The 19,672-nt window shown below is 40.6% G+C and overlaps 1 protein-coding gene across 6 annotated transcripts in view; it reads right to left on the reverse strand.

Annotated features, from left to right (window-relative positions):
* Positions 1–12,520: 12,520 nt before the first annotated feature.
* fermt2 (fermitin family member 2) overlaps positions 12,521–19,672 on the reverse strand; it is a 60,616-nt gene continuing 53,464 nt past the window's right edge. For 4 of the 6 annotated variants that reach the window (XM_031892052.1, XM_031892051.1, XM_031892047.1 and 1 more), the window contains 4 exons: positions 19,160–19,180; positions 17,520–17,644; positions 16,155–16,296; positions 12,521–14,648 (listed from right to left, as the gene is read on the reverse strand). In XM_031892052.1, coding sequence (XP_031747912.1) covers positions 14,475–14,648; positions 16,155–16,296; positions 17,520–17,644; positions 19,160–19,180 — 462 coding nt within the window. In that variant the 3' untranslated portion in view covers positions 12,521–14,474. The remainder of the gene's footprint in view (positions 14,649–16,154; positions 16,297–17,519; positions 17,645–19,159; positions 19,181–19,672) is intronic. The other 2 variants (XM_031892048.1, XM_031892050.1) reach the window with 1 other exon arrangement.

The following is a 19,672-nucleotide window of genomic DNA, read 5'->3' on the forward strand; positions in this document are numbered from 1 at the left end:
AAGGTGACGCAATCCAATTATTGGTCAAAGAAGTTGCCTCCTCTGGTTTGTCTCTATGAAAACTGCTGTTTAGGTTTGCCTTTCCTGTGAGTCAGACGTTGTGGATATAGTAGAACCAACCAAATATAGACCAGAAGAGTAGTAAAAGTAGCGAGTGACTTGGAGCCGCAGCATCCTAAGGCAGTTTAGGACTACTCTAATATTTGTGCATAAAGCCATTCCATAAACATATTCAAGCTGTATGCTGCAGAGAGCCTCTCTGTTCCCTTTAGTAAGTCACAGAGTCTGCTTGCGGTATAGACACGCCCCTGCCCATAGCTAAGTACTTGACTTCGGTTAAAACGTAGAAAATTCATTTGTGTTGTATGTATGCAATTGCAAACTTTTGATGTCACTCAGCTCTTTTTGGCTTTGATACATAGATACTGGAGTCAAGCAATCGCATAGTTTTAGAATGGATGCCCAGTCAGTTGACTGGGCATCCATGGTTAGGCAGATCAGTCATGTGTTTAACAGCAGTGATTGGCTCCTTTTTCTCAAGAACAACAACATAAAAAAAACTAGGCTTCCTTTTGTGCCAGAGGCATAGGTGACAAATATAAACAATCAGCAACGATTGGTTAAAAATCATCCAGATATCTATTGGCAGGTTTGATTTTCCTGTCATATGAGGACCATATTGGCATGTTTAATGTAGTCTTCATCCGATGGTTCTGTACATCCCTCCATGTGATCTGATTGTTGGCCCCTGCATCATTTCAACCCAATTTGTCCCATTATGAGGGTGGCCGTACTGGGCCCAAACCTTGCAGTGTATGGGCAGAGGGTACTCTGTGCTCCACCAAGAAGATGAAGCGTGGGGTAGTTCCCCAGGTGGTACCCAGTGTAGGGATTAGTGGGCAGTGAATGTTGTGTGTAATCCCTTGGAGCGCCCATGGGGAAGCCTAAATCAATAGCTGCAGAGAGGAGTATCTACTGTTACTTGTGAACACATTGTTTATTTGGTTAAATAATCACTGGTGCTGTTTATTGTTAAACATTTTGTTTTTCAGAGTTACAGTTCAGCTGCATCTGTAAAGTGTGGATGTTAAGTGTTCAGCATGGGAGGAGCTGGGTTTAGGCAATGCAGCCAAAAAAAGGTTATAGTTTTTGGCACGCAACATGGAACACAGCGGGTTAAAGTTGTGTGAATGACAAGTGTGACAACCACTTTGGTACTGGATCAAGGACAGAAAGGGCATCCAGCATTATTATAAAAGGAGTGTAGCTACTGGCCATCAGTTCAGATTATATGGTTCTTGCCCAGCTACTGCATTGGCTTAGACTTCATAAAGTCCTGTGAGAATCTCAGAGATGTGCTCAGTAGTACATGTAATCTCTGCTATTCTGGAAATTCTGTGTACCAAGTGCAAATCTTTATCCAAAATATTTGCTGATGGCAGCTAGAATGGGTTAGATGATGATGATGATGATGATGATGAAGTTCCGGCTGGAGTGTCCTACAGTCCTTATGGAATGGATGGTGGTGGATTACAGCCAAAGGTATGTGTGGGCTGGAATGTTTGGTGGTCAGCGGGCAATATAATCCCCTTCTTTGGCAAGTGTGGGGCAGGGGTCCTGGAGGTAGTGATGAGCGAATCTGTCCTGTTTTGCTTCGTTGAAAAAACGAAACAACAGGAAAATTAGTAAAACAGTGAAAAATCCGCGAAATGCATGTGTCGCACAACTTTTTTATGCGACCATGTCTATTTTGCCGCGACCACGACCAACTTGACAAATTTTCCCACTGCCAATGGCAAAATGCAGAAACTCACTGCAAATCCATGCCTGGCAAAAAAAAAATCACTAGCTGAGGGATTTTTAAAGCTAGATGTCCCTGGTGCTGTCACAATTGTTGGGTGGGGCCCTTCAAGGACATTGCAGGACAACACTGTTCCAGATAAGACATGCATTTGCCCCATGTAGCCATGGCTGATGGGTATGGCTGGCTCAAACAGGTGCCTTTAAGTAGCAGTCTTAAGTACGGGACTGCCTAGCTCCTTTCCGTTCTGCCTTTCAAATATTATATATATATATTTAATTGTTCTCCATTATTTATTGACATCACCAGTTCTTTTTCATGGTGTTTTTTCACTGAACTGCTTCATGCATTATAAAAGACATTGTAACCTGCTAGTGTGGCTGGGATTGCCCTGTATCAGAAAATGAATTTAAAATCTGTGTGACATAAAAAGCAGCCGTCACTAGAGGTCAGCACTCTACTATAAACAAATGAAAGAAAACCCAAACTATGTCAGTTGCTGAGTACCTCTAGATCAAATGTGATGAATAAGCAATGCTTTATTAAAAAGCTGTTTGTTGCTGATGCAAACAAACCTCAGGAGATTTGTTTTTCTGTTATAAAGTTTTTTTGATATCCATTTATGTGTATTCAACTGTGCCAGTAATGTAGGCAGGAAGAAGATTAAAGGGACAGTGAGTGGCTATGTATTCATCTGAGGATGTTCTTTTTCATAGGTTATACAGAGAGCCATATCGTTATTAGTTGCCTATATTTTATATAAGTCCCATTGCCTTGAACCCGGATACCTGAGTGGGATACAGGATTGCCACCTTTTCTTAAATAAAAAATACTGCCCTTCCTATGTTTTTGCCCTTTTCCCCTATTAGTAACAATGACATCAAGCATCGTTCTTATCAGCCAGGTGGCAACCCTGGTGGGATAGCACTCCCTATTGGCCAGAATGGTTATGACTGCTTCCTGTGGTGGTTTAGTATAGTGACTGGGAGCTCATGCCTCTTCCTCTTTGGACTTCAAAATAAGTGTATGCTACTGAAGAGCCTGGGATTCAAGACCTCAGTAAAAAAGCTGTGCCCTAAAGGAACATCCCTTTAGTGTAATTTGGGGAACAGGGACCCTATGCATGAGGGAAGCTGACAGCCATATGTGTAGCTCCTGCTATAGTTCACTTTAGGAGTGTCAGACAGGTTGAGCTAGAAAGGCAGTTCTGAGTTTCAACGTAGAATTGATAGATTATAGGTATATCTTCCGGTGATATTGCTTGCTATGTAGGGATCATAGTAGAAAGGGATTCAGGTTAGATGTTTCCAGTGGAGGTGATCCAGGTCCACTTAAGGGCGTTACAGAGGTAAAGTGAGATCCTGCCAAGTCTGTCCTCAGGGGAGTGTCAGTGTGTGATGTGTGATGTGCTCTGCAAGTGAATATTGCCGTAACCACTTTTTATCAATTGCTATGTAGATAATAGTACTGCTTTCTGTCTGCTAAATAAACATTTTGTTATTGGATCAAGAACCTCTGGCATCCAAAATGCTGTTGAGAGAGAGGGTCTAATGTAATTGATGCCCTGTGCTTGCTAAGATACTACTGGAATTCAGGTAAATTAGGGTTACATTTACAGCAGAGTTTCCAAAGGCTGGCATTTGAGGTGTCTGACCTGGACATTGACCCAATATGGGCCCTTACTTGCAAGATTTTCTTCATGTGTTCTCATGCGGTGGTTTATTTTTATTTGTTTAAATGCACAGGAGCACAAGTTAACAAAGATAATTTCTTGTCTAAAGGAAAAACGAGTGGATTGTCTCTCTGATGTCGGCCTAATTCGATTTAATCAAATTGAATTTAAACAGCTAAAATCTGTCTGTGTATGGCTACCTTAAAGGGCACTTATCACCCCTATATTGTTTCCCCCACCAGAGGTGCGGTCTAATACAGCCAGCACTCCAGTTGGGGGAAACAATAGTTTTTTAGCGCTGGGCTAACCACACTGGGTTGTTTTTTAAAAGAAAAAATTTGTTTACCCTTTCTGGAGTGTGGTCTCTATAAGCCTGCACCTCTGGTGGGGGAAACAATATAGGGGTGATAGGTGCCCTTAATGTGCCCACAGAGCACCAAATGCTGATGAGACACTGCATGTTGGGACAACACACTGGCTATTGTCTATCTATTGCAACACTTGTTACACAAATTACAGTAACATTGTTATTTTTTGCAATGTAAGCCTCTAAGTAAGCACTGCAAGGTAAGACATTTTAGCAGTTGTGGCCTGTGTTTCAAACAGCTGGTAGATAAACTGAGCAGTATACCTTTAATATACTTTGCCATCCCTGAGATTAATTGCTGAGATCCCCTAAACTAATTTAGTCTGTGGTGCTGCAGAGAAGAGACTAAGAGCCCAGTGCTATAGATTTGTTATGAGTGTCATGTTTTGTCTGCTTGCACTCATGCTGGAACAGCAAATAATCAATACATTTAGTGGACCTAGTCTCTCATGAACTTGATTGGGCAAGTATATTTTATGAATAGTGTGGAAGGTGCCGATCCCTTTGTATACTGAGTTAGGTGAGGACAGAGTGCACCTTTACATCTGCAATAATTACTGCAACTACCAGAAAGACCACTTTAATCAGCCTATATAACTCCATGGTAGTAATGACACACGTTAGTTAGAGGTGCTATAGGGGGCACCACTATGCTGCACCCCTTTAAAAATTATTCACACTATTGTTTAAATAAGCATATGTAAAATTACTTAACATGACTATCAGCTTCTAAAAATATAACACGACTGTGTTCCAAAACTTTTGGACTTGTCCTTTGCTTTTCAAACTGTTGACCTTTTCCTTCCTTAGATATATCCTCCACTCCTTGGCCATTTGCAATTAAACAGCTTCCTGATTTTCATTTATCTCTCTGATCTTTCTGTCTCTTGTGCAAACAGCTCTTCATCAGTTTCCTTTAGTAACTGAAAGACTCTGACTCCTGTGAGGTTCTTCCTATGCTGTTCCTGAGACTCATTTATCTACAAGTAGTTTTCTATTTGTATATCTTGGGTAGAACACATTGTATAAATAATATATAGCTGGTTAGGGTGCAGTGTGCGCTGGGGGGGAGGGGCACAGTAAGAGGTTGCATTATTATTATTATTAACATTATTATTAACATATCGGGAGAATCCAGGCTAATTCAATCATTTGGCCCTGGGGCCAAACGATCGAATTATAACAGTGGGTATAGCCAAAGTCGGTCCGGGGACCGCATCAACGAGCCAATGCGGTCCCCGATCTGACTAGATTTTTTAATCGATATCTGGCCGATTATAGGGAGGCCCGTCGGTAGTGCCCATACATGGGCCAATTAGCTGCCAAATCAGCAGCTAGAATCAGTATGTAGGTCCGTGTATGGGGACCTTTAGTCATATCTTAAAGTCTAGTGGCATTAAGTACATCTCTTGTAATGGGTTGTAAATAAATCTGTAGTTTGTCATTAAGGGTATCATGGGCGGCAAACTGCTCCAAAAAGGCTTTTCTTCCTAGGTATGGAGTCTTTGAGGTGCAGGTCATAATAGGTTGATATACAAATTGATGAAAATGCTTTATCTTGGCCTCAACTGATAACAAACTCTTTCCCCACCTTAAAGGACAGTAACATCAAAAAACTGAAGTGTGTTTAAGTAATAGAAATATATTGTACTGTTGCCCTGCACTGGTAAAACTGATGTGTTTGCTACAGTAACACTACTATAGTTTATATAAATACCTTACTGTGTAGCCATGGGGGCAGCCATTTAAAGGAACAGTAACACCAAAAAATGAAAGTGTATAAAAATAACTAAAATATAATGTGCTGCTGCCCTGCACTGGTAAAAGTTGTGTGTTTACTTCAGAAAGTCTACTATAATTTATATAAATAAGCTGCTATGTAGCCATGGAGGCAGCCATTCAGGGCTCTGGTACACGGGGAGATTAGTCGCCCGCGGCAAAACTCCCTGCTCGCGGGCGACTAATCTCCCCGAGTTGCCTTCCCTCTGCCATCCCACCGGCGAACATGTAAGTCGCCGGCGGGATGGCAGACGCGGCGGCGCGATTTCGCGCAAATCGCCGAAAAAGACTCGCGAGGCTTTTTCGGCGATTTCCCGAAATCGCCCCGCCGCGTCTGCCATCCCGCCGGCGACTTACATGTTCGCCGGTGGGATGGCAGAGGGAAGGCAACTCGGGGAGATTAGTCGCCCGCGAGCAGGGAGTTTTGCCGCGGGCGACTAATCTCCCCGTGTACCAGAGCCCTCAAAGGAGAAAAGACACAGGCACAAAGCAGATAACAGATAAAACACTATTGTATTCTACAGAACTTATCTGTTATCTGATAAGTAACCTGTGCCTTTTCTCCTTTTTTCCAGCTTGAATGGCTGCCCCCGTGGCTACACAGCAGCTTATTATATAAATTATAGTAGTGTTACTGTAGCAAACACACCAGTTTTACCAGTGCAGGGCAACAGTGCATTATATTTTTATTACTTTAAAGCTCTTTCATTTTTTAGTGTTACTGTTCCTTTAAGCATAGGATACATAGTAGATAACAGATAAGCTCTGACGAATTCCATTATATACAACATAGCTTCTCTGTTATCTGCTATGTAACCTGTGCCTTTTCTCCTTTTTTCAGCTTGAATGGCTGCCCCCGTGGATACACAGCAGTTTGTTAATATAAACTATAGTAGATTTTCAAAAGAAAACATACCAGTTGTACCAGTGCAGGGCAACATTACAAAATATTTTAATTACAATGCTTTTCATTCTTTTTCTTTTTAGCAAATTCCAGTTGTGCTTTTAAACAGTTCTATTTGAATAATGTCTCCCATACAGATCAGTGTTATGCAGAGCTAGTGATATGGCTCACCCACACCTACAGTAACATATGGCGGTGCTAGGATTAATCTGTGGGACTGCTTTTAATCAGCGGGGATTGGACATCTTGTGAAAACAAAAGGAAGTATGGATGATGCAAAATTATATTTTCATCTGCAAATAACTAAAGAAAACTTTCAGATAATTATCTAAAACACGAGGCTAAAGTAACACTGGAGCAGCACAGGCACATTAAGGTAAGCGTCCTACAATGGCCCAGACACAGCCATGAGACAGAGAGGTGCGCATCCAGCTATGGGCCAAAATCTCTCCCTAACAATGTGCAAATGTCTGGGATCTGTTATCTGGAATTCCTGGGATCTAGGTTTTTCAGATAAGGGATCATTCCATAATGTAAATCTCCGTACCTTAGGGTGACAAATATAAGCATTATTTCAGCTTTCTGAACTCGGCTGAAATTTCCTCTCGAAGTGGGACGACCATTTGGGGCCATCCCCTGCTGGAATGGCCCTGTGTGCCAGTAGCCTCCATTTACTGATTGATATGTAACAATATCTGTAACAAATGGTCGGCCAACTAACACAAACGTCCTCAAAATGTGGGTCAAATAATGACAACAATATGAAACTATTATTTAATTCCAAGATAAAAATTCTATCATGGGTGCTACCTTTAGCACGAGATTTAAGACTGATATACATCTTGTTCAATACCTTTTGCAACATGAAACCTTCCAAATGTTGGCTTTTAATCAGTTGGACATATCCCATATATACAAGCATGCAGAAATATTCTGTGCTTATAATGAGCCATGCAAACTAAAAAAATACTAAGTTGCCACTCTGGCTCCACTTGACTCTTAATAGAATAAAATTAAAGGATAATGAAAAGTTAATATAAATTAAAAGTAAGTCTAAAGACATTCTTTTTAAGTACTTACTGCATATCTAAATTCCCAGATCCCTGCTTGCTTCTCTGAGATATGGTGCTGGCAGCCTACAGCAGTGTGAAGCCTACAGTGACATCACTGAAATCTCTCTCCCCTTCCTGTAGGCTGCCAGCGGCAACCTTCCTATTCTCTGAGCATGTGTGTAACTTGATCCTGTCTGCTGTTCTGAGCTACACATGCCCACCAGCCAATCAGAAGCGGATCTGGCAGAGGGGAGGGGGGGAGGGAATGAAACACATGTGCAGTATGAAGCAAGGAGGGAAAGGAAGGGAGAATACCTTTTTAGAGATGGCTGCCTGTTCTAGAAAATGTGAAGTAAGTGTGACTGAGTAAATATTTGATTAGCCAAAAGTGTGGTGTTTTTACTAAACAATAGGAGGACTATTGGGCAGTATGCTTTTTACATTTTGCCTTGCATTCTCCTTTAAAGCCTAATTTTGAAAAGGGAATTCAGAAGTGTTTTTACTTAAATACTTAAAAAACTTGATTATTTCTTTACACACCAATGGGCCTGTGTGTATTGTGGCCATTATAAGCCCACTGGCTTGGCGTGCATTGACGTGCGCAGTATAGCTCGGCATCTGTCAGTCACCCAGTGGAAGTGCAAGCCTGTTTTGCTCCTCAACACTCTATATTTTGTATGAAAACAGGAAAAAGTTTTCTTCATATTTTTATGGTGGAAAAGATATCTTTCAGCACATGTAATTTAATGGAAAGTAGTAGCCTACAGACAATGGTCTGCATCCTCTCCTGGTGTCAAAAGCTTAAACAATAGTTTTACATGTTTGCGGAGTCAAGTCCTATACCATGTACATATTCCACTCAAAGGCATTTATTGAATGCCTTATATTTTTTTAAAGGGGAAAATATACCCTTCCTTTTTGACATGAGCTCATTCAGTTGTAATTATGTATGAAAGGTGCATAAACGATATCTAAACCTCCAAAAATAAATATACAGGTATCAGACCCCTTATCCGGAAACCCATTATCCAGAAAGCTCCGAATTACGGAAAGCCCGTCTCCCATAGACTCCATTTTAATCAAATAATTCAGAATTTTAAAAATGATTTCCTTTTTCTCTGTAGTAATAAAACAGTACCTTGTAATTGATCCCAACTAAGATATAAATAATCCTTATTGGATGCAAAACAATCCTGTTGGGTTTAATTAGTATCATGGGGTGTATCCAGCTTTTTGACTAAGCCTGTTGCCCTATACCAGTGCTTCTCAACCTTCCTAATGCCGCGACCCTTTAATACAGTTCCTCATGTTGTGGTGACCCCCAACCATAAAATTATTCCTAAAGCCATCGGAATTATGAGTTTTCCAATGGTATTAGGCCACCCCTGTGAAAGGGTCATTCGACCCCCAAAGGGGTCCCGACCCACAGGTTGAGAACCGCTGCCAGAGAACCCTGTTATTCCATTCTTTACAGTTTATAAACTTTTGCACCCCCTGTTGATAGCACCAAGTTGGTGCTAAACTGAGTAAGGGGAAATCAGACTGGAAAGATTTTCTCTTTTTGATCCAACTTGCATTCCATATTTAATAAGAATAATACATCACATTATACTGTACATCAGACTTGCTACTTTTTTCTGATCAGTATTTTGCATTGATCCCTAAATCAGAATCCAAGAACAGAGATAGAAAGGCATTTACCATGTGCAGTCCCACAGGGAGAAAAACAAAGCAGAATAAAGGAATGCCTCTGGGCTGGGACAGGAATGTCTTTGCAGAAAGTACTTTATCTCTAAATAATCTTTTGTTTTAATTCTGCATTGCACATTTGTCCCATAAGGTGAAAGCAAATGTCTTCAAGACTGCTTAGTGCAAAAACATCTGTTGGTGGAATGTAATAAAAGGTCTTCCGTTTGCCCATATCTAGTAACCCCTAGCAACCAATCATCATGTACCATTTACTGGGCTGGTTTTAATATAAACATCAGATTGGTTGCTATGGTTACTAGACATAAGCAAACTGAAGACTTTGTAATACATTCCACCAAAAGATATTTTTTTCACTTTACTAGACAAGTAACAAAGGTACAATCACTGGGTGGTGCCCAATCAAGCTGACTGATTTGGCAGCTTATCTGCCAGTGTATGGGCAACACGCATGGGCCTCCCCAATCAACATCTGGCCTGAAATTGTCAAGATCTCAATCGGCCAGGTTTGATTTTTCTGTCGGATCGGGGACTACATTGGCTTGTTGATGCGGTCCCCAAACCAACGGCGCCTATGCCTACCGTTTTAATTTGAACATTTGCCTATAGGACCAAATAATCTAATTAGCCTGATATAGGTCACCCATAGGTGGGCATATTGGGAAAAGATTTGCTCACTTGGTGACCTTGCCAAACAAGCGGATCTTACAGTGTATGGCCACCCTTACCTGCCAGTGAGCAATTCTCTTGCTTTTACTGTCTTGGCGCCACTTGCACATGCTCAGTTGATGAACTTTAACAAAAAAGCCGGCCTTTTCACTCTACTGCACATACCCTGGGCCCGGGATCACAAATAAAGAAGACAGGAGGAAGATGATTGCTTGCACACAGATACCCTGGGCAGCTTTCTGCTAACAGGAGCACCACCCCAGGTTATTAGGTAAGTGATTACAATCACTGTTACTATACCTTCCCTTTTCCTTGAAGACCCATTGATTACATGAGAGAGACACCTCTTTCAATACTTTTGTTGTTGTCAGTACCAGCTTTGCATATTTGGGCCATAATATGTCATTCAACTTTTTGTTCTTGGGCCACTCCAGTGTCACTTTTGGCCTCTGAGATCCCCAACAGCTGGACATTATTTTGGAACAAGACTAAAACAGGTACAAAGCAGATGTAAATGTAAAGCAATACATATATATATATATATATATATATATAATCAGCTATTGAATCTTGTATGCAATGTAAAATTATGTGTTATGAGTGGGAAAAAATGTGAAGGCAATTTCTAAATGACATTTAACCAAACTGTCTGGGAGCTGCCCACTAATTACAAGGCTATGACAAAAATAAACATTAAAAAATCCAGGCCAATGTGAGTCACGTAATTAGCCTCTGCAAATGTGTTTTCTAGCTTGCAAATGGTTTCCATTTTAGGCAGAACAACAATACTGACAAGCAGAGCCTGTAAACTGCAAAGCTTGCCAGACAAATGGCTGGTAGTGTTTTCTCTATTGGACAAAATGTTTTCTGCCTGTCCCCCCCACCACCACCACCAAGGTGTTTATGGTTCAGCCTTTTTACAATATCTGCCCTCATTTGTACTATACTGTGCAGATGCCTACTGGCTCTTGTGAACTACAGCTCCTAGAATTCTTGGTTGTTTTATGATTATACAGAATGTTTCACAAGGAAAGGAGCATTTCTGAAACCATTTATCACCTCCAATGCTGCATATGATCCCTAATACAATATGCCACACAAAACGTCCTTCCCTGCATAGCCAATTGTGCAGCAATTGCAGGGTACTATGCAAGGAGTATATTCTCTCAGTGTCTGAGTGGGTTGCCTCCTATACAAACCCATAAAAAACTTGTTAATTGGCTCCTGAAATACAATCATAGTATGAATGTGATTGTCATCTTGTGGCATCAATAAAACTCATGTAAACTTCTTAAATTGGCTGACCTAAACATTTGCTTATCTCTACATATATTGGTTGCATTTTTGTAAAGCATTTAAAGGGCACACACTTTCTAAATGAGATAGCTTCTCTGAATCCAAAGTGTTCTGGCTCTTTTCTGTGTCAGTACCACTTACTGTGTACTCCATTGCTGCTGGGTGCTGGTTTTGCATATGTCTCTGCCTTAGGGTTGCCACCTTGTACCTCAGCAAACAAAGGATATAAGTGCAGAATGACATCAGGGGGCAGAGCTGTGACATGGGGGTGTGGTCATGAAATGTAAGGGTGTGGTTGTGCCTCATGGAGGTGGGGCCATGTAATCAGAGGTGGCTATTGGCCAGATTATTGTTTGGGTTTCACAAGGCTGAAACCCCAACAGCCCTTTAGGTTAAAACCAAACAGGTGGCAACCCTACTCTGCCTCCCTGCTTTCCTAGGCAAGCACTGCTTTTGGTACAAGGCATATATAGTAAGTAGCAACTTTCACAACTTTTGAGAAAAAAGGAAAGTGCACAATGTATCGGGTTAAAGACCCTTCTTAAAGGACAAGGAAAGGCTAAGTCACTTGGGGGTGCCAAAATGTTAGGCACCCCCAAGTGACTTTAATCACTTACCTTGTACCCCGGGCTGGTGCCCCTGTTAGGAGAGAACAGCACCAGCCCGGGGTAGCTGCAGCGCTTCCTCCTTCGCTTTTGGAAGGACTACATGACAGGCGCATGCGCAGTAGAGTGAAAAGCCGACTTCTCTGTTAAAGTTCAGCTTTTCATTCTACTGCGCATGCGCGCGCAACAGAAGCAGGAAGGAGGAAGCGCTGCAGCTACCCCGGGCTGGTGCTGTTCTCTCCTAACAGGGGTACCAGCCCGGGGTACAAGGTAGGTGATTCAAGTCACTTGGGGTGCCTAACATTTTGGCACCCCCAAGTGATTTTGCCTTTCCTTCTCCTGTAAGGTGCAAACAAGCAAGTACCAGCACACTTGCTGTATACCTCTGCGTATGGGTAGTACTAGGGAAGATCAGCACTGCTATCATGTGTGGTTATAATAAGGAACTCTGTGTGAATATATACAGTAGGGGGATACATTAAACCAGGAAACACCGGTAGGGACTGTGTCCCTAGAATAGAATAGTATTTAATGGTGTTTCTCAGCATAAGAAGAGAAAATCATTATATGCAATGCATATTATAAACAGCCTTGCTCCTGTGCGAGCCAGAATTAATTCAGAATTCGCATTCCTAACCAGTGAGAGCATACAGAAAACCCAAAGCCCATTAAATAAAAGGTTATCTTTTATTTAAAATAAAAAGCATTTATACATAGTTTTAATTCATATCATAAACATGTTTGAACACAGAATTTTGCAGCAAGTAAAAGTGTTTCATGCAGCTATAACATTATGCATTGGCAAAATAAACTTATTTCATTAACCCTATTGTGACAAGCGAGCCTTTGACATTTAATCAGCCAAGAACCAGATACTACATAGCTCAAAGCAGAAAAGGCATTAGTTTGTTCAATACTTTATTTCAGACGTGGCTATGGCTTTCAACCAGTAAATATCTGTAGTGCATAGTAAGGAGCCGAGTCTCTTAGTGTTTGCGCTTTAGTAGGCATATACACTGCAGCTGCCTGCATTCAAACATAACATTAGGAACACATCCAGACCTTGGGCTTCGGTCATGTTGGTAGAGATACATACTGTGGTGTGAACCCATTTGTATCATTTCTCTCTCCTCATTTGGCTTTCAGGGAAGGCATGTTCAGTTGGGGTTCAGAATAAATAAGCAGATTCCAATCACCTTTCTATTTGTTATATATTTTAGTGCTGTCCAATTCATTACATGGAGAGGATTAATTATTTCTCAAAGTGCGTTTGGCCAGATTAAATTAAATGGAGCCTACGAGCAGTCTGAGGGCCATAAAAATCCATGGGAGGGCCACATCTGGCCACAGGCCTCCAGTTGGACAGCCCTGATATATATAATGCCTGGCCAGTAGCAAAGCAGCAGATTGGAAATTTACCTACAAAGGAGCATTCGTGCTGTGGCACAAAAGAGATCTGAACATTCTTGGAGCAGTGATCCTCTACCTGCAGCTCCAGTCATTGTTGGACATTAAAGTTCAACAACAGTTAACAGTGTCACAGGTTGTGGACTACTGCCAACAAGAGTCAAGAGCCAGTTAGGCCCATCTTCATATTGTATTACCTACAGTGGCTACTATCAACAACTGAGCACCATCTAGTCCCAAGGCACCTATCTACAGCCAGCCCTGTCTATATAAAAAGGTTCATCTCATAATCAGTCACAAACAGGGACAAATACTGTAGTGAAATACTTAAGATTCTAAAAATTAAGGCATATGTTTTAAAGACATACATTAATAAATGCATAACATTCAAATGCAGATACACTAGATCTAAGGCAGATGTGGCTAATGAAAAACAAACAAAAAAAAAAAGATAAAACTGTACAATTATTATAAAATTTGTGTTTGTACATAAGTTACACAAAAATGTATACTTCATTAGACCTTTACTTCATATCGTCATGAAATATTGCATATCTGACGCGAGTATGCTGGTGAATACTACTTTAGTCATAATACTATATGGTGTAGACAGAATGATAAGAGAAGATATATGAAGGAAGGAGACAGGTTACAGATGGAATACTACTTTTCCTCCCAGGCCCTTTCATTTTCAGGATAGTCAGAGAGTTTGATCTGATGCGGTGAAATGACTAGCTGAAAATGGTTAACCCTGAGTGCTGAATGAGTGTGCACTCTGCCCCCCAAAGGGTTAAAAGGCAGGAGAGTTTAAAAACCACGAGGTCACCTTTACAAGTCAAATATAAAAACACATGCATTACACGTGATAAATAGGTCTTGAATAGTTTAAGCGCCTGGGTACTGGTGGGGTTAATGGCTTCGGACTCCCACACTCTCATAGCTTGGGTGGGATCATTCCTGTTGGCCACATTCATGGCCAGCAAAACTGTAACAAACACCCACACTGCCACCACTGACCACAGGCAGGACTAGGTTAATGGAGGTGTCCAAATTAGTGCACACAGATCTTGTTAAATGCAAAACATTTCATAGAATGGATATATTTCAAGCTTATTTTTTATTCTTCTTTTAAGCAGCATATGTAAAAATAAAAAAATAATTAAAAAAGCTCATGGTAAATTTAAATTTAGTGGCTGGAGGGAGGGGTGGAGGCAATCACACCCAGCCACTGGTAAGTTTGAAGAACATCTCTTCGTCTAGGCTTTCATTCTGGTCCTTTGCACGCGTCGACAGGAAAATATAACCTCCAATAAATTCATGGACTACTTTGCAATCTACTTCTGCGCATATGAACGACAGCCGCATTTCATCTGCAAACTCCACAGTCACCTGTAGGCACAATATGGCTTGTTAAAAGAACTGCATCCAATGCTGCTCGGCACTGTGCAGGGCCGCTATCACACACCTTAACTAAACGTGTGAAAGGTACAACTCCAGCTTACAAATTGTGGGCTATGGCACACTCCTCGCTCTCTCGCCCCCTGACACTGTGTGCCCCACCTCCTAGGACATTATCATGCTTGCACATGTCCGAAGAAAGAAGTTAGGAGGATTGCTCACTTGCAGGTAACCCTGGGCCAGGGCAATTTTCTTCGAACAGGAGCACTGGCCCAGGGGGGTATCAGCGAATACCGGCCCCAGTGATTGTACATTTTCTTCTCATTAAAAAAGGTGAACTACCCTTAAAGGAACAGTAACACCAAGAAATGAAAATGTAGCAAAGTAATTCAAATATAATGTACAGTTGCCCTGCACTGGTAAATGTGTTTGTTTTAGAAACCCAACTATAGTTTATATAAATACCTTGCTTTGTAGCCATAGGGCAGCCATTCAAACTGGAAAATGGAAGATAAGGCACATACATACATACATAGCAGATAAGACCTGTAGAATACAATGGTGCTTTATCGGTTATCTGCTATGTAACCTGTGACTTTTCTCCTTTTTTCCCAGCTTGAATGGCTGCCCCCGTGGCTACACAGCAGCTTATTTATATAAATTATATTAAGAGCTTCTAAAGCAAACACAACAGTGTTACCAGTGCAGGGTAACAGTACATTATATTTTAATTTCTTTAAAACACTACCATTTTTTTTGGAACACATGGCACTTTTCAAAATATTTCAGCCAGCTGAAAAACAGCTCTACATCATTTGAATGGGAAGCATTAGGCAGTGTATGAGTGGGTACTGCCTCACAAGAGAATCTCAGATCCTTTTCAGGACCAAAACAGCTCATACCAGCGCAGCCTGGAAGCTACCATTCAAGTGAATTGGAAGAGGGGAAGGCAATCACAAGCCTAAGGATTTAGCTGGAGGTTGGATCATTACTAGGAGCGCTCAAGTCAATAGATAAATGAAGAGTCATTGCTAAAGCTATCACTTATCTATCTGATCTTCCTGAAAGCAGGAGAACTCCTAGTAATGTCTAAAGCTCCATGCCTATAACACCTGGGTATCAGAAAAAGTGCTATGTAACTTCAGAAAGTGGCTTCATACAGTGGAATACTAATTCATTGTTCTACTCAGGAGCATGGATGCCTTCTTAACAGTGCATACCAGGTAAACAAAAGTAGAGCACACACAAATATGGCTACAGGGGTTAGCTAGTAACCCATTCACGCCACTGTGTGGGGCACCAAGGACTATAAATGCGGCTCCAAAATAACATCTTGGTCTGCTTCTCTAAAGTGCATCATCATTTGTATCAATTGCACATAATTGTATCAGCAAAAGAATAAGCAAGAAATAATTTCCTGCATTTGACATTCCATTCCAGAGGTAACTAAGGTCACTGTGCGTCTGCCTCATCTACACAGTGAAGTTTCACACTTACCATTTTTATTTCCCAGTTGACGTTCCACTGTTTCATGTTGCTAAAGCGCCAGGTCTTGATTGCATCTCCGGTGCCTGCATCCATTCTAATAAGCCTGTTGTATGTGATGCCAATCAGTTCCTCCTTTTTGCCTCCTTGGAACCTGTACAACACATGTTGCTGTTAGTAACAAACACTCTTTATTGGGCAAAAAACACATTAAAAACAGGGAACTATTGGCAAATTTCCAAGACAAGTGCATGTCCAAAATGTTCAGAGTAACTGCTATCTTATGGGACTACAGAACTGCAGATGTGAAAAGACAGCTCTGGGCCAAGGCAGTGTCTGCCAATGCAATGGGAAAACTTACTAAAATGGGAAAATATTATACTTACATGGGAGTTCCCATAATGATTTAGCACACACGAGCATCAATTGACATTATCACATACATACACCCAATGAAAGCTGCAATATTATCATTTCCTCCAGCACTAATTTCCTCAAGATACAGAACATTCTGGCTTGCAGTGAATAAGAGGGCCAGTAAAGGTGAGCCCCACACACGGTAATAACTGCTGTGACATTTACACAATTAAAACACTGCATCATAATTTGTCTACTAATTTTTCTGTTGAGGCATAACAATATATAGTTTTTCCTAGGCCCCTGTAGCCTTAAATGCTTAGTCGTGCATGGATATTTCAAATGGGACATTGGGATAATTGGATAATGAGAGAAAAGGAGGTATAAACAAGTCAGTGAGAGTGGGCTTAAAACAAGCAGTTATGGAAGTTATATTTGCCATTTATTTTCTTTTTCACAAAACAAGCATACAGAGTAGTAAATACAGGGCTCTCTTGTGTCTTGTACCCATTGGTGCTTCTGCATCTGAACAATGTGCAAGCTACGGGACAGCCAATGGGAGGTCATGCACTGCCCGCAGCCCAGCCCTCATGAATACAGCACTGCCAAGTCTATAGTACAAAATACATTGCAAGGTGCATAAAATGCCCCATGCTTTGTAAATAAGCCCTCTATGTCAAAAACTTTTCCCATCACCCTTTAAGCGGCCATGGCATCACTCCATACCTGGCCTCATGGGATCTATAAAGCAAAGGTTTCATAAAGCAAAGCTTCACGGACCGTGGGCCAGGACAATAATAGCAGTAATGGGTGATGGAGTCTTTAATGGCAATAATTACAAATCATAATTTAGACTCTGAGTCTAAATAAATACAATGTATGTATATATGTCCAAAAGATAGGCAATATAGATATAATGCCTTGATGCTTGAAAATTTATATTAAGAATGGACAAAGATCTAGTACATAGCCAGACTTGGCTCATTTTATACAAATATATTCAGCGTTTCAGCTACTGACCTTGCAAGAAAGTGGGTGATGCCAAATTCTGGCAGCGATTGCCAGGCCTGAATAAACCTCATTTTGGCCTCAATTAGGCTCATCTGTGCTACGTTCTGATGCGCCTCCAGGATCCTGGCTGTGATCTGAACAAGATTAGAAATAATAGTCTCCATTTGCTTGAAATAAAGATGCTTCAACCGCCCATCACTTGGCTGAGCAAAATGTCAGCTTTGGTTTGTTTGGGCCACATATTAAGAGCCTTCACAATACAACACGTCATGTTACCATATTAGCATGCAACGAGAGGATACGTAACACATTTTGTAAGTCAGTTCAACTCAGTTCAGTGTTAAAAGATCAGGAAAGCAATCAGCATATTAATTCCCTATATATATATATATATATATATATATATATATATATTTATATTTATTTACAAATAGAGCAGGCTCTCTTTACTGCTTGGGGAAAAGTGTTTAAAGGGACACTAATAAACATCACATAAAATTTCTCTACCATAATACTGTATAGTATTTCAGCAGGCAGTGGGGAGTAATATTCCCTTGGCAGTCAATACCTAACGGACAGGCTGCTATAAATTCCAGATGACAAGACACAAGAAGTACAGATAGAATTATTTTCCTCTGTCCCAGCGGGAAACAGAAATTGTTATTATTACACAGTTTGGTTTATTTCTAGGGTTCCTTTAAAAACCAAGAGTCACTTTTGCATGTTGCTGTATTGGGAAGGACCAGTGTCAAAATGTTATAATAAGCTAAAGAGAACACTGAAATCCTTCGCAATGGAAGGCTTAAATATTGTACAAACAGACTTCAGATATAAAAAGCTCACAAATAATATTATATATATATTATATATATATATATATATATATATATATATATATATATATATATATATATATATATATACACACACACATATACATATACACACACACACACACACTACGTAGATTCAGCACTCCTAAGCGTAGTCCATAGACCCTGGTGCTACCAATTAAGCATTAAAAATAAAAATCTAGTGAATATTGGTGCACACCGGGAATCATTTAAAACATAACTTAACTTTTATTATAATAAATACATTACATTACACATACACACATATGATATATATGATGTATATGATATATATACAAAAAGTATATATGTCAAACAGGCAGCGTGGGTAACTAAAGCACTTGCAAAAGCCACATGCAAAGACAGGGTAGAAAAGTGTGCTGTGAGATGAGCAGTGTTTAGCTCAGGGGACCCAGGCTGGAGTTGGCTTAAGGTCAGCAAAAATAAGAAAACTTATTATCTGCCTAGTTTGAACTAATATTGGCTACTGTAGGAAGAAATGAAATGGGGATTCATAGAAATAAAAGGGTTTCCCTGCCAGCCATTTTTTCTCACAGAAGGGCTTGCCAGCTTTGCAGCATTTTCCCAGCCCGCTCGGTAGAAATAATTTTTGATGCTTCAAAAAAGAGAGGTATTCTACTGCATTATAAAATGAGAGGCAGCAGTTAGGGTGGGCACAGTCCCTTCACATTGGGGTTATACAGTTTTATTACAAAAGCCAGTTTAGTTTATTACAAGATCAGACCACAAAAACATAGTGTGAGACAAGATTAGCTCCTTTTTCTGGTCACTTACCAAGTCTCTTACATAGCCTGGCTGTGGGTGGCAGCGTGGAGAGAGGAGGGCAAAATATAAAGCAGGAAGAAAGGGGGATAAAAACAAAGAAAAAAGCATGAGGTTTAAAGCAACAAGCAAAGAAAAAGCTCCAGGCAAAAACATGCAAATAATATCCAAAAGAAAAGGAGCCAAAACAAAGCTCAAGCGCAGAAGGGAGAAAGCATATGGCATTATGGGAACTGGTGCAGCATAAGGGCACTTAATGTGCAGACAGATACAAACAAGAAGCCTAGGCACCAACAGAATTGAATAACCTACTCTGTTTGTTTGGGTTGTGATGCCTTTTAAAAGGAATAATTAGTATTGCAGTGTCTAGCCAACATTTATTTACCTTTATACAGAAAACAGTGTACGAGGACCCAGTTAATATAACATATACAATATTCTTTTTGGGGGCAGTCTGTAAACAATGCATTTTAGCCACTAGCAGTCATATTTACACAGTATTATTTTGCCAGCAGGGAAGAGATA

Source organism: Xenopus tropicalis, chromosome 8 (genome assembly GCF_000004195.4).
Source record: "Xenopus tropicalis strain Nigerian chromosome 8, UCB_Xtro_10.0, whole genome shotgun sequence".
Taxonomy (NCBI): domain Eukaryota; kingdom Metazoa; phylum Chordata; class Amphibia; order Anura; family Pipidae; genus Xenopus; species Xenopus tropicalis.